The sequence below is a fragment of the Oreochromis aureus genome, linkage group 16 (genome assembly GCF_013358895.1).
Source record: "Oreochromis aureus strain Israel breed Guangdong linkage group 16, ZZ_aureus, whole genome shotgun sequence".
In the NCBI taxonomy this organism is placed as follows: Eukaryota; Metazoa; Chordata; class Actinopteri; order Cichliformes; family Cichlidae; genus Oreochromis; species Oreochromis aureus.
The window spans coordinates 22,594,801-22,622,127 of NC_052957.1; the positions used below are offsets into that span (position 1 = coordinate 22,594,801).

Below are 27,327 nucleotides of genomic sequence, written 5' to 3' on the forward strand. Positions count from 1 at the left end.
ACCAACTAAAATCCTCTCTGTATATATAGTGACAGCACTCAGACTCATGAGCTCAGGAGATGACCTTTAGCCACTTGCTATTTCGATGAGGTTTAAACGGTTTCAAACTGGAAATCTGCTTCTTCTTACCTTTGAGTAGACCAACTTTTTGTAGCATTTACAAAGAGTAAATCTCAGAATAATTTTTAAAAAAAACCATGAAACTCTTAGTCACAAACTAAGATCATACTGGATTGAGAAAATATGACAAGCTGTACAGCAGATAGTTTAACTCAAACAGAACAAAATGTTGGAGTTTCCATCTGGGAGTCCAATTAAAGCTGAGAAAACACTTTCATTAAATATTTGGATATTTTTCATTTTTGAGATTTTGTCTACCTGTTATTTCAACACCTGCTGCCCACGATGGGTGTGATAATTCAGGTTAAGTTTAAAATATGCTAAGAACAAAGAATTTCATATCAAAATTCCTACGTGATGTCTTTCTTAACACTTTCAGAAAACCTCTCTGAAGATTTCAGAGTTTTCAGTTTGAAAACTCTTACGTTGCTTTGTTGGGTGACAACAATATCCCATCTCTCTTTCAATAACATAGTGTGTGTACCAACTCACCAGTCAAAATAAAATGCTTCACAATACACCAGTTTGTAAATCATTCTTCACAAGGACCAGACTGGGCTTATTAACTTAAGCAATTTAGTTTCAAATAAAAAACAACAACAAGAAAGCCACATCAGAACAAGCATAATTTTTTCTACAAGTTTTAATATACAAATGAAACCAAACATATTTTGGAATCAGTTTCTGTACATTCATCTGACAAAACTAAAAAAAAAAAAATTCCCAAAGAGAACACCATAAAGGTGTTACACAAGAAAACGACAACTGAACAATCTGGCAAAAAGGGAAAACTGAGAACAGTAATAAAGGACTGAACGGGTCTTCAGCAGGTCATCGAACGTTACACATGCCAGCGTGTGTGCGCCCTTAAACTTTTTTTGCAAGGTGTCTTCATGTTAAATTCATAAAATTATCTATTAACCAGGACATGAAACTCAAGAGACGAACAACCAATTCTGCAGGACAAACCCCCGGCAGGATAACAGCACTAGCCAGTGAAGCAATTTGATATGAAAGTAATGATTTCGAGAACATGATGGGGAACATTTTGCACGAAATTCTTTTCCTACTGTGTTTCAAAGAATCAGACATCTTATTAACAAACAGATGGCATTTTGTCATGACAGTATACAGTAGGCTGCACTCGCGTTAATCTGCAAATTTGTGCACAAAAAAAAGATATTATCATCTGAGACTCCTGTGGATTACAAAGAGTAGAGCCTGACCGATGTATCAGTAGGCCAAAATAATTGGCTGATATTAGCCATTTGGTGATATGAGTATCAGCATTTGTAACACAGAACAAATGAAAATACAAGTAAACAAACATGTCTGAAACGCCACAAACACAACAGCTGGCAGAGCGTAAACAAGTAAATCTGTTTATTTTTCACAAAGAAAAGAAAAAAGATGACCGATATATCGGATTAGCAGAATTTTTTCAAATCAAGTATCGGTCGGGCTCTACAGAGAGTCACAGACACATACTGTTATACAGACTTTGTTAGAGAAGTGGGTGACTGCCGGGTCTGTCTGTAACTGGGAGGGAGAGGCACAGTCCTGTGGTTTCAATCATATATTTTAATAATGAAATTCAGTAAGAAAACTGCTGTCTATTAAATACCACACTTACGCTTCTTACATTTTGGCTAAAGTAAATCTCATCTAATAAAACTTTGATACAAAAGAAGGCAACATCAGGGACTACCTGGATTAGAAAAACACACAACTGAGATCTGAACTGAACTGTCAGTCGGATAATACACGAAATGTCTACCAGATGCCAGCAAGCTGAATTCAAACTACAATAGCTTAAAAGAAACCAAGGATTAAACCAAGGGGGATCCTAAAAGAAATAAAAAATATATTTTTTTAAAAAATATCACTTTGCAAACTAGGTTTGACCACTGTTATGCTTTCACACATTATCTGCTTGGGCATACTACATAGAAAATTAAATTTTAATATTTCTTTATAAAATAGTTATCAGCATAAAAACAAACAGTAAAAAGTCTATGAGTGATTTATGTATCTAGATATGCTTTTATGTTTTTCTGCCCTTTATTTTTAATTAGCCAATTCTTTTATATTCACTAACAGGATCCCCAGGTAGTCAAAGGTTTACATGTTTTCAAGTTAATGCATAAAATAACTGAATCTGCTTTAAAAGAAATATTTTCAGTTCACGCTGAAATGACTGTCGCTCAGTATGAGCAGTGATTTTTAATGGCTACAGGAATGTGACGTGCTCAGCCGCTCAGCTGCTTTCCTAGTCTATTATCTAGGTTCTGATGTCGGTAAAGGTTAAGTACGAGATCTCGGATTTCATCTCGTTTCCTTCGCACCTGCTGCCGTGGAAACCATCGTTCTAGGTGTAGTGGGAGGTCAAAGTGCACCACGGGGTCCTGAAAGCAGAAGCAGAATTAATTATGTTGTCCTTGAACGCATTATTGGCTAAACTAAATATGATGTTAAAAAAGTGCTTTACCTTCAAAAAGCACTCAACGTATTGTAGCAGGTAGAGGCCACAGTCGCTGCTGTTATCCTGAAGGGGGACGTGGCAGTGTGAGCTTTTCATCTGATCAGGACCAAAGTCCCTCGGTGACCCACGACGCACCTCCCATTCTGACTGCAAGTATCTGACAGACAAATGTGTCATTAAAAAAAAATAAAAAATACAATAAAATTTCCCACAGACCCATACCCAAGCACATACACAGCTTCAAAATTGTGGATTTAAGGTGTCATACTTACTCCCGCAACAGTTTGAAGACTCGTTCATGAAGAGAAAGTTTAAGGGAATCCATGATAAGAATACACGGCCTACAGAGAGGACAGACAGCTGCAAGTCAGTGTTTACTTTTACATTAAGCTTTCATTTGTGTTGTCTTTTTGTTCGGATGTGTTTAAATACCCAGAGACCAGGGGGGAAAATAAATAAACTTCCAAAACACACAAAGACCATTGCCTCTTTTCCGCAAGTGCCTACTTGGCTCAGCTCAGCTGTTAGGGGTTTTACATTAAGTGGTAGTGCCTTTTTAACCACTGTTGTAAATATATAAATTCCTGCACCATCTCATAGTATAAGAGCCATATCCCTATTATTTAACTGTGTTGTTTATTATTCTGGATTGAACACTGTACTATTTTTACTCTTTATCATGCTGCTGTAGCACAAAAATTTCCCTTGTGGGATCAGAAAGTATCCAACTATCTACCTGGTAGCAGGTACCTGCTCAGCCGGGGCTCCAAACAAGCTGAGTCGATCCAAAAGTGTGACATCATACTGCATGCCACCGATTCGTCGGTCAAAGGCATCACTCGATGACTCATGAGACCAACTCCTTCACAAAAATCTAAACCACCATTTTTGAAACCCAGCAACAAGGGAAACCAACACAGTGAGCAGCACAGTGAGTATGACTGAACTCAACGGGTTAAATCAGCCAGTGGTGGCTGACCAGTAACTGTAGACGATGCTTAGGACTTCATTAGACGCATGTTGGCAGCAGCTTTCGGCTTAAACATATGCGCCTAATACATTTTGGATAGAAGTCATGTCAAGCTACACAAAGCAGATGAGCTTGGCAGGATGTCACACGCAGCCACAGTTTAGAGCATTAAGCCGTTTTTCCTAATAAAACACCCCATCTAGTCCCACCCTACTAAACCACTATCAGTGCATGAACATAAATGGTGATAAGAGGTCAGAAAACAGATGATCAGAGGACAACAGGAGTTTCTTTTTAGAATATGGACTAAAAAGGTGCAAAAACTCACCTTTTGCAAACTGTCTTCTTTTGCCAAGTCAGCTCTGTACAACTCTACAAAGACAAAAATAGACTGAGCTGGTTTGCAGGAACAAACAGACACTTTTAAATATTGTTATATGTAACTGAATTATATCTTACTACTGGATTAGGTGGTGAATCTCTGGTGAATTCTTCCTGGGTATTTTCTAAAAGACACAAAACGACACACAACGATTACCTTCACCTTCCTGTCATCACTGGTATAAACACCACTTATAAACACCAAAGACAAAGAAGGTATGAGTCAAAAATACCTGTCTCTGTGTCTATATTGTCACTGCGCATAGGTGATTTCTCCACATCATCATTAAAGCTTTTACTTCCTTGCGCATCATCTTGACTCTCAGACTCCTCCGTCACGTCGCTGCACTTTCCCATCCAGCCCTCGATTTTAGGCTCATCCAGTCCGGGAAAGCAAATGACAACTAAATACCAGTGAGCTCTAAATGGAGAGAGTCATGTGATGTGTTTAACAGCATTACTGAAAATTAAAAAGAGAAGAAAACTGTGCAAATAACACCTCCTGTGCTGAACTTACTCCTGATTGACAGGTACAAACAAGAAGTCCTTTTTGAAGATGTCGACGTGCCGTGTCCATGTCTTCACGCGTTGGTGCCGCCTCTGTCTCTGGCAGCTGAATACAAACAAAAATAAAAACAATTTAACAAAACAATAAAAACAAAACTTTTTTTTTTTCAAGGTTGAATACACTTTGAAGTCGTGCCTGTAAGCATGAATCTTGATTACAGGATATATCAGGTCTAAATACTTTAAACATGCATTGCATTTTGGTCTTTGAAGCTTAGATGGTGTAGATGTGTCTTTAAGACACATCTACACTAATGACCAATGCATCCAACTCAAAAGGTACTGTAGGTTATAATACTGTTTAAGGAGGATGTAGTGCATCTTAAACGGCTGGCAGTTATTGTGATAGCATCTTAAATCCAGTAAACTGTAAGAAGGTAAGAACTCCTCTTTTTTTTAAGTGAGGACATTTCACACAATCAGTACACCCCAAAGCAGACTGCAAACTCTATCAGGGTTACTTACGAGTCGCTGTTGCCACCTTCACTGGCATTGTCCCGCCGCGTCAGCTGCTTGTAGAAGAAGCTGCTGAAAATGTGGGAGCGCTCGACCATTGAAGCAGACGCGTTCTGGAGGAGGTATCTGGTTTTAAAAACACAAAAATCAAAAACGATCAATTTAGAAGCATCTCTAACCCTAGACTCAGAATCAGTTAATGCCTTTTGTTTAATGAATAAAAAAATAAAAGTTTGTACTTGAGGTAAAAGTCAATGATAACATCGTTAAGGTATTGCCCACTGTCAAGGCACTGCAGGTCCTCCATTGTAACAGTGATTCCTCCTTTCATTGGCGGAGGAGGAAACTGGATCAACCTACGTAACGAAGCAGGAGATAAGAATGATCCGTTATTTAGATCATCAGAACTTTTAGGTTATAAGGATGCACTGATCTCATAAGTCAGATTAGTATTACGATAAATGGGGACCTTACTTAGTCATGGTAGTATTAACACCCCAAACAATTTGCAGTTTGTTTATTCATTCACTTTTGGAGTCAGTGATTGATCTAAGAATTAAGTTAGTTCAGTCAAAATATTCCCTGCTCTCCTCTTGTCGTCCATAAATATAATCCCATTAAGTTCCTCGCAGTGTTACAGCTTGAACATTTTAAGCATTTTGCCTCTGGACATCACCACAGTGGATCTGAAATTAAGCAATCACAATGTGATCAAAGTGGAGGCTTAAAATTTATTTGAGGAGCTCAATAAAATATTATTTTAGCAATTTAGGATATTACAACATAGCACAATTTTCAAAGGCTCAAAATTAACTAAGAATTATACTTTGCAGTCAATTGGCATCCCCAGAGGTTCCTCCTTTGAGAAGCTCTGACAGTATTTACTGCAGCTGTGTTCAGCTGTTTGTTTGTGGAGCTCTCTGCTTTCAGTTTTGCTTTCACCAAGTGGAAAATAAGCTTGGGCTGAGATCAGTTGACTGACTTGGCCACTTGAGAACTTTCTGTTCCTTGTTTTCAGGTAGTTTTAGCTTTGTGTTTGGGGTCATTATCCTCTTTATTAAAGGTCATCCAGGTTTCCGGCTTTTGACTGCATCCCAGTAGTAAAGCATCATACAAAGAACTCATGCTGCTACTTCTATCAGCAGTCACATCATCAATCAGCAACAATGACCCAGTTCCACTGGCAGCCATACATATCCATGCCATCAGATTGTCTCTACTGTGTCTGACAGATGATGTGGTATGCTTCAGATCACGAGCCCTTCCTTTTGTTCTTCATACTCTTCTCTTCCCATCACTCTGGTTCACGCTCATCTGGACTTAATCTTTCTGCAGAATCCTACTCCACAGCTGGACCAGATGTTTTTTAGATGTTTCTTAGCAAAGTCTAACCAGTTTGTTCTGTTCTTGACCAATACTAGCTGTTTGAATCTTGCTGTAGCCCCTCTGTATTTACTGTCACAAAGGCATCTTTTGATTATAGCCCTTGATGGTGATACAGCTACTTCTTTATAAATATTCCCGAATTTGCTAGATGTGTTGTGAAAGGGTTTTCCTCACCTATGAGAGTTTTACGATCATCCACTTAACCTGTTTTTCATGGTCAACCATGAGTTTTTGGTGTTCCTCAAAAAATAACCAGGAAGAGAGCCACAACTATCCACAAAACTGCTCCAACCTCCCTGAATTAACACCTACATCAGCCCAGCGAAGACTCCATTCATGCAACAGCAAAGTAATTAACTAACAGATAAACAATTAAATAACACAAAAGTTCCTTGTTTTCCACCATTTACACTGGAGCCACAGTTTAAAAATGTAAAAAACATTTCTATTCAACTCAATTTATAATATCAATTTATAATAACAGGACAGTCTGTATAAGGAACTACCCAAACTTTTCATCATTTAGTCTCACTTGTCCGGCCAACTTAAAATCAAAGTAGTCCCCATATGTAGCAAACGATGTAAAATCAGTTTAACATACCTGACCTACACCTTTAATCACAGCTTAATTGCTGTATTTCAAATCCTCTGTTTTGGTGTAAAGAAGCAGAAATTATAAAATTTGTGCTACTGTCCAAATATTTAAGGACCTGTCTGTACAAATATTTAAAATATACTGGTGGTCTGTATGAACAGATCTCAAACCTCCACTGATGAATCTCATAAGCATCTTAGCTTAGGCTACTTGCCTGTGAGCCAGACCCTGATGTTTATATTTAGTCCAGCTGGAGCCTGGTTTACACAGTGACACAGAGTAGGATCCTCTGGTTCTACGATGGCACATTGTATACACAGGTGTCGGTTCCTCTTTCTCCTTCTGTGGAGGGAAATGCACATCATAGAGCAGTGGCTGTCAGGTGGTTGTGAAGTGGGCACAAGCTAAATCTGCAGGCTTGCAAGTTGAATACCAGTAAAGAAAAAACGGTTCGGGGGGGGGGGGATATTCTTACTGAACCACCCAGTAGACACTTACATCAGAGGGACATTCAAGCTTTTGTTCTTCCTGATCAGGCTTTGGTTTGAGCAAAGAAGCTTCTGTTTCCGGCTCTGGTGCAATCTCTGTCTCTAAAACTGAGTCTGTCTTTTGTGCTGTGGGCTTTTTGTCTTCTTCAGGTTCAGTGTCCGTGTTTGTCACACCCAGCATGGAGAGCAGGAAAGAGTCTAGTCCAGTTCTTTTAATTAGCTCTATGCTATCATCCAGAGAAAGAACAGGAGACACGTCTCCCAACTCACTAAATCTGTCTGTACTGTGCCTTAAATTGGTTTGATCATTGAGACAGACAAGGTCCAGGAGAGAGCGAAATAAAGCTCCCTCCATTCCCACCAGAGGTTCTCTCAGAGTCAGCAGGATGAAAGGGCTGGCTTTCCCTATTAAAACAGAACGCAATATGAAATAATGCTGAATGCTGGCACTTTATAACAGAAACCTTCAGCATTTGTAAGTTTAAATGACCAAAACCCTGAACTTGTCATCCAGCAGTCTCACCAGTGTTCACAGCTCCATCTTTTTTGGCCGACAGCTGGCAGAGGTCCTGCTGTACCGAAGCTGCAGCAGTTTCTGACACACAGAATAGCAGCACAGCAGCAGGGGTGGGCTGCTCATCACCCTTAAAGTGCAGCTGTCGTTCTTCCAGTTCCTGTCGCTCCCAAACACTGTACCTCTTCAGCTCCGTACGCTCAAAGGTCAACTTCACCTCCAGCTCCTCACTGATGTCTGAACACAAGATGAGGTCGTAAGGAGAATACAGTTTTACAAAAAGCTTTACACTTTATTCTTGTTTCTGGTATTTTACAACAATGTTTGTCTTGTTAAATTAACAAACAGCTTGTATATTTTGTGCAAGTATTTTAAAGTATAAGGTAACAATTTTGTTCTTGCCTTTTATAAATCTTTTTCTAGCTAAGTAATAGTTTTGGTTTTAATGCTTTGGAAAATAATGTTCAACCACTCTTCTTTAATAGAGACATGGTTTACGCACACAAAGGCAGGCTAAAATGTCATTAAATGAACCCATAAATTGACAGAGTTTCACAGATTCAGAGGTGAAATTCTACTGGGATCTTGAGGGTTTGATGCATTAGCACAAAGAAGCTAAGCGAAATAAGTGAAAAGCTGAGAGACGATATTGTGCCAAAACAAAATGAGGTGACTTGTTTTTGTGTCAAAGCTTATACAACCCTGCCCAAAGGCACAAAAAATGATCAGAAAAGCTGATGGAGAGACGTTCTCTTTAAAAGTTATTAAGAAAAGGACCACAAGGAATTACTTAAGATCAAAACATATTTACAATATTACCTTTGAGTGGGATGATGATTTCTTCTTCCTTTATCTGTGAACAAGGACAAAGATGCATGAAATTTTCAAATTCTGTGCATGCTTAAGGCAAAAAGCCCATCTTTGCATTTTATTAGGGTTACCGCGATGGGTCCATTTGCTTTTCCGTGATAAACTCCACAGTGCAGACCACAGAAGGCCAACTCCATGCAGGAATAGTCTATATCGAGACTGGGAGCGGAAGTCACTGAAAGAGTGGAGTCGTGCACAACTAACTGGAACACCTGCAAAACACAAACAGACACACACATGCAAAGTTTACAGGCAATAGAGCAAAGGAGGCTGCGCAGCCGCACAACGACACAAACAGATTAATACACGGTAATGTCAGGATAATAACCACACTACAAAGATAACTAGTTGCATGATTAAAGGGCAGCATGCAGAGGCTATATAAAATTGTTGCTTTGGCACCATCTGGTGGTGGCTAAAAGAATGACATGGCAGTTTACAGGTATTGCGCTGTCTATTTAAAAATAGTATATCGAGATATTTGTCTTGATATGTTGCTCAAATGAGAAAGAAAGAGATGACGCAGGAGGTCACCTGGTTGTCTATTCTGCAGGAGTTTGTTCAACCTTTTTATGGCACTAAATGAAACTGATCTGTGATATTGTGCTACAGCTATAGAAGATACACAAATATTCTCACTCACTGCATGCACTGCAAAGCTATTTAAAGCTGAATTCAGTGACTTTTCCTGCCAAAATTTGATGCATGTGTTAAATGCATTGACTATAAACCATTGTTAATGTACCATGTTTGAAACTCTTGATGTTCTCCTTATAATGCCATGATCTTACTATAGTGGCAGTTTTTGAAAGCGGCTGTAGAGTGATCTTAGTTCACGTGACTGTGAAATCGATAACATAATGGTTTAGAAAAGAACAAGTTCTTCCTTTTATTATATCCAGACATCCACGTGCATGGCTCCTCTCTCCCTTCATGTCATTGGGTCAGATACAAGACTAAGTGGCTGCAGCACAGGCAAAGTATTGTCATTTAATTAGCAGTTGGTGACTTGGACACCCTGGGGTGAAGTAAAACCTTAGGCCCCCGGATCATGTCTGTAAAACACCCTTTGTGATGTCATGTTAATCTGGGCATTAGCTCAGCTCAGTTTAGAGGCATGTGCGAGGTTGTTTTCTGCACAATATAAAAAAGGAAAAGAAGATATAAGGGGATTATAAAAACTGAGATCACATATGAAATGTGTTTGTGCTGGACTGAACACACTCTACTAACCTGCATGCCAGCAGTGTGTTGCTGTTTGTCCTCAGCTTCCTGTGACGACTGCCCCTTTATTACTGCGTCTTCCACAGCGACCAGTGTGCAGACTTGGCTGCAGCCCCGAGAAACGTCTCCACCCTCCTCATCGTCACTGGACAGCACAACTGAAACACAACCATGAAGACAGCATGAGGCCAGAGTGAACCTTTTCTTTGGAATTTTGTAATATGCTCCTCTAAAAGTACAAAACCCTTGAGGACACATAAGCCCCTATCTGAAACTGCATGATGGAAATGTAATGGGCTTTAAAGCCACAGTGAGGACAGTAGTAATCCGGGAAAAGGCACGTGGGTAAGCTAAACAGTGAAAACATTGTAGCTGCTAATTGTATTTTCACGTGCTCCCGGATGGCCCCTTTTCCTGAGTCAGTCTTCAGTGTGTTCATGTGCTTCGACCATAAACAGAGAAAGAACATGGATGCTACAGAGAAGTTGTATTTTAGTGTTTAAGGCATTAAAACAACAGCTTGTTAACTTGATAAATAAGTAAGTCCTCAGGGTAGCTGACATCTTTGACATTTTTGGTAACTTTTCAAACTAATTTTAGTGAATGTATGCAAAAAGCAACTAATGGTAACAACCTAATAACATCCTGCTTCACAAACAAAAGAATCAGCTGAACTGGTTCAGGCATCTGACTACTAGGATGCCTCCTAGTAGGGATGGACCCCAAAACCTGGTTTAGAATGAACACTGGGAAAAAAATAATTAAAAACTGGAGAATCAATAAGCACCAACATTATCAGTACTGCTTTCAGCCGTGGAGAAATAAAAAAGAAATAAATTACATGTATTGATTGCTACATAAAAGTTATCTTTTACATTTTATCTGACCATCTCCATTACTGATTATGAGATTAGTTTAAGATGCATTTTAACTATTCCAACAGAAAGCGCCCTCTGTGTCACACGCAAGGGGGAAGCTCTGTGTCACACATATGCACACACAAATCCTGGTCTTTGTGAAGAGGGCTGAGAGAATTAAACACTCAATAGTATAGCTGTACTTTGTTAGAGTGAAAGGGCTCGTCACCACAAATGCAGGTCTTTTAATCTGTTAAAACAATTAGCAAAGGCCTATTTCTCCATCACATTCACATAGAAAAATGAAGGGTTTTTAAACTGCTTCGTTTGTAGTTCATCTGTCATTGTCATGGATAAGAAGTACAGCTAAGACTAATAGTGCCATTAATATTGCCATAAATATTTCTGGTACCAGAAATATTATGCCTCTTGGCTGGCTTGGGAATGACTCTGTGTCCCCCCCCCAGAAGAGGCTGAGAAGGTGGCTGGGGAGAGGGAGGTTTAGGTATCCTTGCTTAGACTTTTTCCCGTGTCCCAATCCCAGGTAAGGGGCAGAAAAAAGATGTAAATCTACACCACATTTTCACATTTACCATACCATCCATCATGCATTTGTGTATGGCTGACTCAAAGCTGCAATCAGGTTAACTTTCCAGTTGGAAACAAAGTTGTCCACCCTATAATGCACACAAGCTACAAAATCAAACGTCAGAGAAAAACTAACATACCGTTTTTTGAGTTTTTCAAATCCATAGACGTCTTGGTTCTCAGCATTAATGCTATGTGCTTATCCCAAAAAAAAAGATATTTGTTGTTGTTTAACTCCATACACTTATGTTCATTTTACCCTAAAAAAATCCAGCATCAATAAAGCTCCACGTATAATGAAGTCTATGCTGTAAATAGGCAGTAGCTTTCTCTCTCATAATCAGGAATATTGGTTGTGCAACTTTTCTGACTAAGAGCCGCTTATAAAATGCATGACTTAGTAATACTTTTATTTTGATGACCGCTATTTCAAGGTAAGTCAATTTCAGAGTCACTGAGCAGATGCAGCACAATTAATTACTGAAGTTTTGTTTAAATGAGGCCCTCTCACACACACAAACACACACACACACACACATAACAAAAGAGCAGAGTGGTATTCATTTGCATGGATCCAGCCTGCTCAGACACACTCAGCAGTGGACTGAAGCCACACGTGTGTTGGGTGTACTCACTGGGCTCAGAGGGACTGATCTGATTCCCGTTGTCCTGTGTGGATGATAGGCTTTGTCTTGGGCTGCCAGTAAAATCTTCGCGTTCCAAATCAGGGTTGATGACTGGGACAAGAACTTCTGTTCCATCGTCTTCACCCACCGTGAACTGCACTATGCAATGCTCCAAGCTCTCCAAGTCGCCATCCTCTCTACTGTCCTTGTGACAAATGGGTGCAGAGAATGCTTCTCCATCTCTTCCTTCTTCTTCTTCTGTGAGGGGAAGAACGCTCTCGCAGTGGCGTTTGGGGCTCTCCGTTCCATTGCACTGGGACGCCGAATCCCTTCTTTTCCTCTTCTATCACACAACATAAAGTATAATGTGTCACTTCTGCTGTTAATAAACTGAAAGATCACTGAATGCAGAGCCATTTTTAGAATACAGTAAAACAAAATAAATTCTTAATCTCACTTTTTAGACACGGAATAACAACTGCTGAGTCTTAAAGATGTTGGTTGGCAGGTTACTCGTTTCCCAGCTTTTGTTCTAATCTAGTTAACTGTAGCACTAAATTTACTGAAAAGATACAGGGGTGGAATTCATGCAGTAACTCTTCGGCTCAGGTCACAGCATGCTAACATTTACTGGGAAGTAAGATGTGCCCTGTCACTTTATCTCCTCAAATATTCCTTATATCACTGAATCTCTTAAATTCAAAGAGGAAGTGAGCTTCTGTCTCAGCCTAATCTGTCCAACAGTCACATTTTCTATTGGTTGCCAACACCTTTTCTCTTGTCACCTGCCAGTTCTTGATCACTGAGCCTGCAGTTGGTTAGGATGCGTCTCTGCTTTTTATCTCTAACTTTAGAGCTAGAATCTCCCCACTCATGATCTCATTTTTTATGGCAAGAAAGTATGCCAATCAACTTTGGCTTTCAGTTTCTGTTTTTCCAGTGTTTCAGACTCTGACTGGTGTTTGGAAAACATTTTCTAAACCAGTTTTTAACAGTGGCCTCACAGGTTGAAACATACAAATGACGACTATTTGCTAGCTGGCTGCAAAAGCATTTAGTTATCTGTGCTGTGGTGAGGTGAGGTGAGGTGAGGTAAAATAAACATCACAGCTCGCGTGGAAAGGACTCAAAGCCTTATTCAAAGCACAAGGCTGACAAGAACATTTGCTACCATGTTTGCATAGTGTGGTGCACACTTGCTGATCTCTCCGGGAATTGGTTAAGTTTAATCAAGGTTGATTGTTCCTGGTTTGATTTTGAGTTTTAAAAGTGGTACTCACCAGATTAGGCTGTGCATCTTTTTCTGAATCAGTCCACCTGTCTTTGATGCTATCACAGGGCACTATATTCTCAACAGGCTCCCAGCTAAAAGACAACCCACAGTCTGCATGACAGACACACATATAAGGTTAAAATACACTCATACACCACTGACAACCTATAGATGGAATTCCCTGTCCTCAAAGGAGGTCAAAAATAGGAAAACAATTACTAAACTTTAAACACTGAGTAACATGTGATGTCCTTTGCTCTATATAACTTCTTTTTTTTTTTTTTAACCTACTCTGGAAATAAGACCAGCAGTGGATGGAACAGTAATGTCTCGAGTACACGATCTATTCACAGTTAAATCCAACATTGTCTTTATGACAACAAAGTCAGTCACAATAGAGCGGCAGCAGCATTAAACCAACAACTGCATCAACTCTTCATGTTTACCCACCTACAACTTCAGCAAATCTGTCATCTTCTGTGTTGTCCTTGCCTATTATCACCTCCTCGATATCTTTGCTTTCTTCTTTGTCCTCTTGGTCGTCAACATTTTGGGGTCTTCTTCTGAGGCTCAACCTGTGGAGGAAAAGATGTTCTGATTATGCTGTACAGTTTATTCCTATTTTTAGCAAATTCTAAAGATGAAATTGGGCATTTCCATTCAGTTCTGTGTTTAAAAAAAAAAAAACAAAAAAAACAAAAAAAACTATGCTGCCTTTAGTGTAAAGTGTGTTGTATGTAAATATGTTTCCCCAATTAAAAAGAGCTACTGCAGATTCTACAAGCCTCTAAAGATGTAAAATTAATGAAAGTGGCCAGAAAGACATACACTTTTTTACTTACTTTCCCCCCTTCGTCTTATTGGGTTGGTCGGTGTTTACCAGAACTTACTTCTCGTAAGGATATTCGAGAGAGACTGACTGCTTCATCTAACTAATAGTCCTTCACATTACTTCTTTTACAATGCTATCCCACCTTTGGGAGGTTGGAGTGACAGTCCTCTGGTTGCGCTTGGGTGTCACACTCTTGCTCCTGTTATTCCTGGTTTCCCTCTGACTGGATCTAGTGTCTCTGTAGGTCGGAGTTTCCTCTCTACACTGACCGCTCTCCCTCCGCCTACTTGGCGTTTGTCCTCTGTTCTTCGCACTATGAGTCTTTTTTGTCCTTTCCATATACTCCATGCCGAATTTTGTCTTCAGGACATCTTTCAGGACCAGAAGAGGCTTCTTCCTGTGGGAGAAAGCAGAGAATCGTTGATTCACAACCTTCCTCGAGCGACGTCTTCTCCGCATAGTGTTCCCATCAAGCCCACCGAGGTATTCAGGCTTAAAGCTCATCTATCTCTGCACGTGAGACTTTATGTGTGCCAGCTGATCAACAGGGTGTGGTCTGCTGGTGTAGATAAGTCACATGTGCAGAAATGATAAGCTTGGCTTTGAGTCATGGTGTTTGCAATGTTTCCTTTATGGACGGCAATTCTGACCACTGTGCAAAATTAATAAAATACAGTTAAGCCCATAATTATTCATACCCCTGCCAAATATTGACTTAAAGTTACTTTTGTTCAATATGCAAGTTCTTTTTTGAGCAGAAATGACACAGGTGTCTCCCTAAAGATAATAAGACGATGTACAAGAGGCATCATTGTGGAAAAAAATATTTCTCAGGTTTTATTTATATTTTAGCAAAAAGTATCATGTCCAGAATTATTCATACCCTTCTCAATAATCAATAGAAAAAAGCCTTTATTGGCTATTACAGCAATCAAACGCTTCCTATAATTGCAGACCAGCTTTCTGCATGTCTCCACAGGCATTTTGCCCATTCATCTTTAGCAATGAGCTCCAAATCTTTCAGGTTGGAGGGTCTTCTTGCCATCACCCTGATCTTTAGCTCCCTCCACAGATTCTCAATTGGATTCAAGTCAGGACTCTGGCTAGGCCACTGCAAAACGTTACTGGTGTTGTCTGCTAACCATTTCTTCACCACGTTTGCTGTATGTTTTGGGTCATTGTCGTGCTAAAATGTCCACTGGTTCCCAAGGCCAAGTTTTTCTGCAGACTGCCTGATGTTGTTGTTGAGAATCTTCATGTATTGCTCTTTTTCATGGTGCTGTTTACTGTGATTAGGTTCCCTGGTCCATTGGCTAAAAAACACCCCAAAGCATTAGGTTCCCACCACCATGTTTGACAGTGGGGATGGTGTTCTTTGGGTTGAAGGCTTCTCCATTTTATGCCAAATGATCACAATGATGCCAACATCATTGTGACCAAATAATTCAATTTTTGTTTCATCTGACCATAACACTAAAGACCAGAAACCTTCTTCTTTGTCCAGATGAGCATTTGCAAAGGCCAAACGAGCTTTTGTGTGCCTTAGAAGTGCCTGGAGAAGTGGCGTTTTCCTTGGTCTGCATCCGTGGAACCCAACAGTGTCCGTTGGACTGTCTGCCTTGAGACATTGCCACCAGCAGAGCCCAGATTCACCAGAATGGCCTTGGTGGTGATCCTTGGATTCTTTTTCACCTCTCTCACTATTCTCCTGGCCAGCACAGGTTTCACTTTTGGCTTCCGACAACGTCCTCTGAGATTTTCCACAGTGCGGAACATCTTGTATTTTTTAATAATACTTTGCACTGTGGCCACTGGAACTTGAAAACATTTGGATATGGCCTTGTAGCCCATTCCTCACTTGTGAGCAGCCACAATGCACAGCTGCAGGTCCTCACTGAGTTCCTTTGTCTTAGTCATGAATGTCCACAGACCACCTGCAGAGAGCTGCTGTTTTTCACCTGTTGAGTTGATCAAAACAGCTATTTCCAATTAATCAGGGGTAATTGGGATGCTTTAGAACAGCTTTGACTATTTGGAATGGTATGGAACTTTGGATTTTCCCAGAGACTGTGACAGTTTGTAAAGGGTATGAATAATTCTGGACATGATACTTTTTGCTCAAATGTAAATAAAAGCTGAGAAATATTTTTTTCCACAATGATGCGTCTTGTACATCATCTTATTATCTTTTGTGAGACGCCTGTGTCATTTCCAGTCAAAAATAACTTGCTAGTTGAATAAAAGTAACTTTAAGTCAAAATTTGCCAGGGGTATGAATAATTTTGGGCTTAACTGTATATACAGAAAAGGCAAATATGTCTGGGTGGCCCAAACAGGCATTTTAATGGTCGTATATTAACTCTGCAGCATCTGTCTTAAAGAACAATGCCCACCTCCATCTATTTAATTTATCAGCACTCTTTACCCTTCTTCTCCTATTTCTGTTGCTCCTGCAAGTGTTCTGCAGAGAAATTATATTAATCTAATTTTGCAGAAATACTGCAGTGACACTTTTTTATATTTGTTGTCTTGGAGTAATGGAGGTTAGCTTAAGAGAGACCTTGGAGAACTTCATTATTAATTGTGAGTGCCCCATTTTATGAATGCTTAAGACTGCAAAAAAATTTATTTATTTATTTACAGAGAACATAAGCGCAGTACGCTTCAGTGTAGACAACAGCACATATTTATGAGTTTTAAATCATGAGCAGATATTTCAGTGCGCAGTCCGCAGTTTACAAAAGTCAAATCATCACACGACACTTCTTGCCTCCTTACCTTTCCATTTCCATTTCCAGTGCCATCATAGCTGCATTGCTGTGATCAAACTTTGTGGATCCGTTTTTATGTGGCGACTTGCGATGTCTGAATTTGCAATCTGCAAACGCAGTCCAGGAAACCTTGCAAAGAGGAGACAGACACTGTTAGTTATAAGAATAACCCCGAATAACCATGTTAGCATAAAGATAATGCTGTACCTGTCTTTCTAATTTCCCATACTCTGATGAAAGACATGTCATGGGGATTCTGAGTGGATTTTCCATCTAAAATTAATATGGTGATTAGTGACCATGCTTGTATGAAACATATTGTAATGAACAACCAAAAGCGCAAGATTTCTTTCACACAACTACGGAAATATGCTAAGCTTGTTGCATGCAGTTGCAACTGTCAGACCAACTGCTGTTAAAGCGGTGTGTATAAACTGGCGTCTATAATCCCAGTTCAAATACAATGATGGGTAGCAGTCAAAGCTCCCTTACCCATGAATTGTTGGACGAGTCAGCTAACAGAAAATAAATGGGCACCTATTTAAAAATGTTGACTCTCGGGAAAAAAGACCAGCATTGTCCACTTTCAGCTGTTTCTCAAGAAGCATCTGTTGCTTCTCTTTTTGTGATTGTAAACTAAATCTAGACTTCTGTTAGGAGAACTTGGCATTGTGGTATTTTAAGAGGTGTTATTTTTGCTAGTTTTCTGATATTTTACAAACACCAGCAATGAATAAGTTCACTGAAGACATAATCAGCAGCTTCAGTGGGAGTCAAAGTAACTCTTAGTTGCAATCCTTGTAACAGCTTTTAAGCGTTGATTATGCAAGGAAATCCACTAAGTACAGCTGCCTATCCTCAATCAGTCAGGTCTCCAGCCCTTACTAGGGAGAGAGTGGGCTCACTGATTATCACTCACAAGAGCAAACCTGTGAGAAAGTAAAAGAATCCCAATTTGCAACATGCTTGTGATCAGCAAAGGGTATGAATGCAGCAATGAAGCCATCAGCACCACAGGACTGGGCCAAGAGGAAATGCAATTAAAACTGCACACTCACACAAGCTCACAAGAATGAATGAATGAAATGGAAAGAGGGTATTTCATAAAACATAGGTGATACATATACCAGTTTATCCTTGTCCACTGTAAATGGAATAGTTAAGGCTCTCCTTTGCTCCATCATGGTCCACGGGTAAGGCACAGCAACAAGACTGCAAGAAGCAAACAAACAGACAAATGTGAAAAAAGCCATATAGTGTGCCATTATCATTATTATCATTATTATTATTATTATTATTATCATTATTATCATCATCATCATCAAGAACAGTAGCATGTGAATGTGAAAATTGTATAAATCTAACAAACAACAAGTTTTGTTGGAAGAAAAACTCCAACTGGGTGGCTCAGTCAAATAACTTCCAAAAGATGGACATGCTAACAGATTCCTGCCAAATGTTAATAAAATTTAGACAAATGTGATAAAACAGAGAGAAATGTGCGGTAATGGGAAGACTAATGACTTCCTAAAACAGGAAATACTTGCTGACATATAGTTTTATGACCTATAATTAGCCGTGAGACAAATATTAACACAGGAATACAACATAACTGCTTCCTCTTGGGATATGTTTTCTGAACATTGAAACAAAACACCTTTTCCAGTTTTTATGGAATATTTTATGAACAAAAATGACTGAGCCGGATTTAATGAAATGTGACATAACACTGTGTGTTTTGATTTGCTCAGGCAAAAACATCAGTACTTCATGACTTGTTGTGGTTGAGCACACATGGTTAAATAAACAGCAGTTAATCAGCTTGTGGTTAAAAAAAGAAAAGAAAAATGAGGGGGAACATGGCAAACCACACATTCAGCTAAACACTCAAACATTATTAAAAGTGAATAATAACACCAGAATATTACCACAATAAGCTTTCTTTTTTTTTTTTTTTTAATTGTGTTATACATACATTCACCGGCCACTTTATTAGATACACTTTGTTACTATCAGGTTGGACCCCCACTTCAGAACTGTATTAATTCTCCATGGCATAGATTCAACAAGTTGCTGGAAATATTCCTCAGAGATTTTGGTCCACATTGACATAAAAGCATCACACAGTTGCTGCAAATTTAATAACTTCGCATCCACATCCCACAGGTGGTATATCAACTGAGATCTGGTAAACTCATTGTCAAGTTCAAGAAACCAGCTGGAGATGATTTGACCTGTGTGACATGGTGCGCTACCCTGCTAGAACCAAACCTGAGATGATGTTTACACTCTGGTAGGGCTGCCACAAACGATTATTTTGATAGTCGACTAGTCACCAATTATTTTTGCGATTAGTCGACTAATCAGATCATGCATCCACTGGACGTAAAATGTACAGCTTATTGCACCAGCATGTGTCTGCTCTTATATAACTATCATTAGCTTACAGCTTGAAGTGTTTAAGGTATGTGCTAACTAAAAATAAAGACAAGATGATAGTTTATTACACTTTTAATGAAATTTGCAGATTGTTTCAGTGAAGTTTAATAAACTCAGCCGTCTGCTCCTTGCTATCTAAAATATAACAGGACACCGGAGTATATTCTCGAGCATCTCACACTTCTGATAATCAGTTATCTGCTTGACGTTTATTCATCTGTGCAAAAACTATAACTTTATTTCTCAGCCAAACCAATTTACTCAGGAACAAATAAAATACTAAAAAAAAAAAAAGCCAAACAATAACATTTTTAAGTTATCTAAGTGACTTATATTACATGTTTAACCTGAGTGGCGAAAGACAGCGCTGAGTTTGAAAACGATTTGCCGGGAGTCCGGTGTTCTCACCGGCTCTAATGAGCCTTGAACCCCGGCTCGCTATCGAGCTGGTGGGTAACAGACGTCTCCGAAAACGTCGGAGCGCTTTTGAAAATATGTGGTGTCTTGATAGACTGAGCAGATATTTGAGGTTTACACAGCTACATTCTCACCTGAAAATATGTTAAACGTTTATTTTGTGACCCAGAAAGAATAATAAGAGTAATATTAAAACTAACTAGCTGCCGCCATTGTTGACAACTGCGCTGGGCCGAGCTATGAATTCTGGGACACATTCTTCTTCTTCGGGGTTTAACGGCAGCTGACATCCTTGTACATGCAGTGCTGCCATCTTCTGTTTCAGTCCGTTATTACACTCTTAAATACTACTACTTATTCCTGCGTCTTTTGGGATCTTACAAAGCTTCAAACGACGCGTCGACTATTAAATTAGTCGTCGACGATTTTAATAGTCGACGTAATCGTGACTAGTCGACTAATCGTGGCAGCCCTACACTCTGGTCATAAAGGGATGGACGTGGCGAGCAATTCTCAGGTAGGTTGTGATGTTTAAACGGTGCTCAGTTGGTACTAAAGGGCCTTAAGTGTGCAAGAAAATATCCCCCACACTATTACACTTCCACCACATTCTTTCATGTTGTTTACCTTAAATTATAATACTACTAACAAAATGTTGCAGCAGAAACCAAACCAGAATCGGACAATAGAAGATTAGCCGATTCTGGTGAGCCTGTGCACAATGTAGCCTCAGTTTCCTGTTCTTAACTGCCACTCCGCTGTGGTCTTCTGCTGCACCTTTGTTCCTCATTCTAATGCTAAGTTTGAACAGGTCCTCTTGACCAGATCTACATGAGGAAATGCCTCAAGTTGATGCCATGTGATTAGATGTATTTGTTTTTAGTGAACGGGTGTACCTAAAAGAGTGGTCAATAGGCATATATCATTATGCATCTGACGTAAATGCCTCTCAGAGTGTGTCAGACTGCAGAATATTGCAGATACATTGCCCACGTTGTTATCCTGGCCAGTGTACCATGATGACAGTATGTTAAGTGACTTCAAACCCTGGAAAAAGTATTATTCAGTAAATAAACACTCTCCAAAAGGAAACTACATTAAATGTTGCTGTAAAAGAAAAAAAAGCACTTGGCAGACCAATTGCTGCCAAACATGATCAAAAGAAAATGTACTTCCTACATGTTTAAACTCACATGCATTTCCTATTTTGCATCAGCCACCATCGACAGATCTTATCGAGTTAAATGAATTATAAATCAGTTTCTGTGTGGACTCTCATAAGGCTAAATGATGAAATGCAAACTCAGAAATATATATAAAACTCAGTGTTGTGACTGTAACAGTACCGACTTGCAGCTAACCATAAGCGACCGACACTGCCAGTTCAGAAAGCAACACTCCAGCTTTCTTTTGTCACTGAAGCTGATGTTTGTGATGCACAGATAGCGCACATGCTGCTCCCAATCCAAACAACCAACCTTTATTATGGTTGTAACACAGCACATTGTAACCTCGGAGGTCACCGTGCAGACCTCGTGTTTATTTATGTTTATTTTCTCTGCCTGAACACAACAGAAAGTTGACATCTGATTAGCTCTCGGCTACAGCTAGCAACGTTATGCTATGGCTTACCCATGATGCTAGAAACACGCAGGAAAGCTAAAGCTTACCCCAGGCCACAGCCGCTCGCAAGTGCAACGCACAGTATCAGGAAACTGGAAACCTACTTTCCCACGGACGTGTACATCTGCACCTTACAGTCACAGAAAGCACACATTTTCCACAGTCCGATAGTGTACTCAACGGGCGCTGCAATATTCCTTAGGAACATCCGGTGAAACCCGGAAGTGCATCCAGAGTAAAACAAGAGCGTGAAGAGCAGCGCCGGGCTGAGACTGCCTGTAATTAATTCATAACTAGATGTACAGCAAAAGCTGCAAGTACTAGCTTTGTTTTAGGATTAATAATGAATTCGCATTTAAATGTAAACAAATTGTGTCATGATTTAATGACCAATAATTATAAAAATAATTTACTAGTCAAACAAATACATATGTTTTAAAGGGGATATATTAAGCTAATAATAACAATAACAATAACAATAATAATAATAATAATAACATTTTAAGATTTTTTTTTATCACAAACTGTATTAAGATTACAAGGCATTTACGATTTACTTTTTACTTTGTTCGCTGTTTTCTCTTTCCTGTTAAATACTAGACTTGATTTCCCGTCCTCTATTTTAGTAGAAATGTGGTCAAAACTTAGGTTCCTTAAAAGACACTATACAAATTTCAGTTACTATTATTATGAAGTCTTTCTCTCTTTTTTACCCATCCCCTACAACTCACCATTAGTTATGAGATGTAGCATACCACAGTTACAATAACACAATAAACGCTACATCATGCTCATCAATTAAAGGGAAACTTAGCAGCTATTGTCTAGTATTTAAAGGATAAATCTAGTTTTGAAATTAAAAAAAAAAATTAAAACAGTTGAAGAATTGCATTTACATTTATCTTTTTATGAGTAGCTCCTATTGTCATATGTTATTCTACAATTCACTCAAGCGTTATGACAGATGTATGATCATTTCATTATTTTTTCATAAAATAAGCAGGTACATCTGTGCAATGACAATAAAGTTTTACTGTCTTCTAAAAGGTCTAGAGTTGATTCCAAGTGTAGTATTTACATCTGTTAGTTGTTTATGTGAATCCACAATGTGTGCACATTAAGTGCAAGTTAAACAGTCAGTCAATAAGATGAAAGCCAAAACAGATCCATCACATTTATTTAACTTTAGGAATATTAGGACATTGGCAGTGGCTAAGTCAACAGCATCTGGAACAAAGAAAAACTAGAAATTTTTTTAAAGTATTGAAGTACAACATTATGGTGTTTTAGAGGCAGACAGTCAATTTCAACTCAGTTGAGGTGCATTTCCCATGGTGAAGACAACTAGCGAACAAAAAACAACTGAAAACTGTTGCAGTAACGCACTGGTAAACATGAGAAATAAGAAAAAAAACATTCTTTGCCAATGCAAAGACTTGGGTGTACAGTAGGTGTGGTCTTCTACATCAGCAAAAGACCACATTGGGTGCAATTCCTGTCAGCTAAAAAAAAAGGCAACAGAGGAAACAATTTCCATGAGATCCACAAAGTTTGACAAAGGGTGACTGGAAAACATTGCCTGGTTTTACAATTCCCTCCTTGGTGCTAACTGAATATTGTTTATTGTTGAGTATTGTTGCTGACCGTGTTCTGACCATGACTCCGGTGTGTACAATGAATCTTCTGATAAAACACCAGAGTCACAAAGTTCAAATCATCTGAAACTGGTTTACTGGCTTGACAGTGAGTTCACTATACTCAAATGGCCTCAGAGTCATGAGATCGTAATCTAACAGAGGACCTTTGGGATGTGGTGGAATAGAAAAATTCCCATCATGAATATTCAGCCAGCAAATGTGCAACAACTATGTTATGCTATCACATCAAATGGACCAAAAAATGTTGAATCTGTGCTCTGAAGGAAAAAGGAGGTCCAACTTGGTACTAGCACAGAATACCTATCAAGGTGGCTGGTAGGTGTCAATAAAGAAATTAAAACAACCAAAACTGCCAACAGTTGTGTAGATCCCCAGCAAAATACTCATCTCGTACTCATACTCTCAACTCATGTGATGTTGCCGGTAGATTAGTCTCATTTCAGCAAATCTTGCAATTGATTTTATTGGATTTGGGTCTGGGAAAACTGATGGCTGTTGCCTTGGGCTCTTCTTCCAATTGGAAATATGGAAACATGGAGACGAATTTCAAGATGCAAAGTATCCCAGCAGAACAATAACTAACTTATAGTTTAATTGGTCTGCTACTCCAGCACCCACAGGACCCAAAATTCATATACGTAAAAACATATAATACCATCCACTTTTACAGTCTTTTTTTGTTACACTGCATCTATAAGGGGCAATAAACATACCAATGTTAGACCAGCAATAATACAGCTGTAAGTTTTACAACAGTTTCAGCACATGTGGTGCTTGAACTTAATTATCTACCTATCTATCAAATTTTTTTCCACAAAAAGATTTTTTACAAAATCTCTCTGTATAAATCTGCACAAACAGCAGAGGTGCAAGAGCAGAAAAATCCATGATGTAGTTATTAACAACTCACTCAACAATAAGTCACTCATGCTTTCTCATCAACATGGCTGTCATGGGACACTAGTGTTCCCTGAATGGAGCTAATAATGCTGCCATTTCTATCCTGTGCTTTTCCAGCTGGAAAAGTCAAAAGCTCCAGCATGAAAAAAAAAAAATTAGGGGTTAAACTCAGATTTTCACTTCATCATTATTCCATTCATCCATTCACTTTCTTTCACTTATCCGGGGGGAACACCAAGCCATTCCCAGGCCAGCCGAGAGATATAATTTCTCCGGTGTGTCCTGGGTCTGCCCCAGGGCCTCCTCCCAGTAGGACATACCCAGAACACCTCAGGCATGAGGCGCCCAGGTGGCATCCCTGTCAGAACCAATTCAAGTGGCTCCTTTCGATGTGAAGGAGTAGAGGCTCTACTCTGAGCCCCTCCTGAATGGCCCAACTCCTCACCCTATCTCTAAGGGAGAGCCCAACCAACATTTGGAGAAAGCTCATTTACGCTGCTTGTATCTGCAATCTAGTGCTAGGTGAGGGTAGGGATGTAGATCCACCGGAAAATTAAGTGCATCGCTTTTATGGTGAACTCTCTCTTCACCACAATGGACCAGTATAGCGTCCACAACACTGCAGCCATAGCAGCAAACGGTCTGTGAATCTCCCGCTTCCCTCACTCGCGAACAAGACCACAAAATACTTAACCTCCTCCACTTGGAACAGTTACTCGCCCCAAAACTGTAGTGGGCACTCCACCTTTTTCCAGCTAAGGATTACGGCCTCCGACTTGGAGGGGCTGATTCTCATTCCTGCCGGTTCACACTTGCGAACCGCTCCAGTGCAAGCTGGAGGCCATCACCTGATGAATCCAACAGAACCACATCATCTGCGAAAAGAAGAGATGAGATTCTAAGACTGCCCAAGTGGAAGTCTTCCGCCACTTGGCTATGCCTAGAAATTCTGTCTATAAAAATTATGAACAGAATCGGTGACAAAGGGTAGCCCTGGCAGAGTCCCACTTATTACCGGCTATGTGGTCCAAACTCTTGCAGCAGTTGTATAAGGATCGAATGGCCCATAGCAATGGACTTGATGGATAAGTCATCCCCCTCATCCTCAGACTCTACTTCCTCCACGGAAGATGCGGCACTGGGATTAAGGTGATCCTCTAAATATCTCTTCCACAACCTGAAAATATCCTCAGTCGAAGTCAGCAGTGCTCTACCTGCACTATACACAGTGCAGGTAGAGCACTGCTTCCCCTCCTGAGTTGCCTGACAGTTTTGCCAGAAACTCTTGGAGACAGTCCAAAAACCTCTCCAAGCTCCTCCCACACCTGAGTTTTTGCTTCAGCCACAGCCTTGAGCAATAATTGAAATAAAAAATAAATATATTTTCAAAAATGTAAAAATCACAGAGCAAAATTGTTTCTGAAAGCTGTAAAAAATTAAAAATTAAAAAAAAAACAATGCCATTCGTCAGATTCATCCTGAACTCTCTAACTCAGTGAAAGAACAGTCACTCACTCATTTATTACTAAAAATAAAATAATTGAAGATTTCATTTTTAACATAGATATTTTCATTTTTCACAATTATTGTGAATGCATGTTTACTGGTACACTCTTATTCCTTATAAAAGAAAATATGACCACAAGAGCATTTTTATAATTTATTGATGTAACAGCAGAAACATCAGGCCAGCTCAGCCCCTGGAAAGAGGTTGGTGAGCCGGCCTTCAAACACTGCAGCAGATAAAACTTAGATTTTACTTACAGAGAACATGTTGACCTACCACTCACACTTGATAAAATATCCAGACCTTTTTTTTTTTTAACAGATTTTGGTTAATGTTATTATAGTGATATTTTTTATTAGCTACGCCAGTACTTCATGGTGTGGCAAGTCAAAATGTCTCCAGTAAAAGAAATTTGACCACTGGGTACAACATGGACAGTGCTGGAATAATGTTTCTTGTTTGTTTGATGTTTGCTTTTGTGTAAAAAAAAAATAAATAACAATGTAGATCTTCTCACATAAATTGTTTAGTGTATAAAATGAATGAGTACTCCAAAAAAAATGAAATGAAATAAATCACAGATTATTTATTTCCGTTGACTTGTCCATGGTCCTAGTGTCCAGCGTAGTCTTTAACATCAGGAGCCACATTTCTGCACGGCTGTCTCTGATGACGTCCCCGGCCCTGCTGCTTCTAAGACGCCTTCATCAGATCCTGGGCTCAGTGATGCAGTCGAGGCTTTTTCTCTCAACCCCTGCCCCGCTCTCTTTCCAGCTAAGATGAGAAGAGAAGCCTGAACCATTAAATATTTGTCAGAATATCCAAATTCTTTTAAAAACTGACTATTTAGCGAACCTTCTGATGTAATTAAAAGTATAATTTGTATCATGTTTGCTAAATCGGTAATTTTCTATGCAATTTGTTCCTTAAAATGTATCATGCAATTTATTTTGTTTTTTCGGGGGTAAAAGAAAAATAAAATCATACTAATAACGTAAAGGTCGCAAAAACTCGCAAAAACTCATGACACACTTGGCTTTAACGAAGATCTGTGACATCCACAGTCACAGACATTTTGAACTTTTTTCCTGCTTGCAGTTTATTTCCATTAGTTGGTTATTTGTCTTACCAATAGCACTACATGGTGTCAGGATGGGCTTCTCCTGTTGCTCTCCTTCAGCGATGGAAGCCCGGATCCTTCTAACCACGTAGATGCTAGCTGCAATATGAAACAACAACACAACAACAACATAACAACACGAGTTACTATGAGTATGAGTGTGCTGTGTGTAATGTATTGTTTTGTTGTACATATCTATCTATACGTGTGTGTATATATAATATATAATATATAAATATACAGTCAAGCCACATGTATAGACTGTATATACAGTCACATAGATAGGTAGATCTTACTGTGGAAAAAATGTAAACACCGCGTGGTCGCGAAACGGTTTAACAGGGATTTCAGAAAAATGCCCTACCTTTTATTAGCAGTCACACCATGGTTTCTGTCCAGTGTCAATCTGTACTTCTCGTAAACTTCTCCGTAACAGGCAAACACAGCTTCCTGTGTCCTCTAATATAAATACGGTTACAAATATGGTTACAAAAGCTCACAACCTATTACATATCGTGCCGGAGGCGGGGTTTCAAGAAAGCCTGCTTTCTGATTGGTTAAGCTGTTACGAAAGCTGAACATGTAATGAAGAATATTTGCATTGAAGACGATGTGCGATGAGCAATACCTGTGCAGTGATGACATAAGAATGATTATACAGAA

General features: G+C 39.3%; 1 protein-coding gene and 1 long non-coding RNA gene across 8 annotated transcripts; both read right to left on the minus strand.

The window, feature by feature from the left end:
• Positions 1-747: 747 nt before the first annotated feature.
• senp7 (SUMO specific peptidase 7) lies at positions 748-21,695 on the minus strand. Of its 7 annotated transcripts, none has more exons than XM_031734511.2 (23): positions 21,527-21,695; positions 18,128-18,212; positions 17,208-17,273; positions 17,008-17,129; positions 14,372-14,626; positions 13,848-13,972; positions 13,405-13,508; positions 12,134-12,467; positions 10,063-10,211; positions 8,901-9,041; positions 8,779-8,812; positions 7,969-8,196; positions 7,456-7,850; positions 7,172-7,299; positions 5,216-5,332; positions 4,986-5,102; positions 4,471-4,566; positions 4,187-4,374; positions 4,032-4,078; positions 3,901-3,944; positions 2,875-2,943; positions 2,609-2,759; positions 748-2,525 (listed from the first exon to the last, which is right to left on the minus strand). In XM_031734511.2, the coding sequence occupies exons 2-23, from the start codon at positions 18,182-18,184 to the stop codon at positions 2,370-2,372; spliced, it is 3,123 nt and encodes a 1,040-aa protein (XP_031590371.2). In that variant the 5' UTR covers positions 18,185-18,212; positions 21,527-21,695; the 3' UTR covers positions 748-2,369. The 7 variants fall into 7 exon arrangements, with proteins under 7 accessions (XP_031590371.2, XP_039456045.1, XP_039456044.1 ...); XM_039600111.1 differs by having other exon boundaries at positions 14,372-14,628; positions 17,016-17,129; positions 21,584-21,688; XM_039600110.1 differs by having other exon boundaries at positions 21,584-21,688.
• Positions 21,696-25,684: 3,989 nt separating this feature from the next.
• On the minus strand, positions 25,685-27,160 carry LOC116316101. The gene is made up of 3 exons (XR_004199139.2): positions 27,029-27,160; positions 26,674-26,763; positions 25,685-26,318 (listed from the first exon to the last, which is right to left on the minus strand). It is a non-coding gene; the product is annotated as an uncharacterized LOC116316101 (long non-coding RNA).
• Positions 27,161-27,327: the final 167 nt, after the last annotated feature.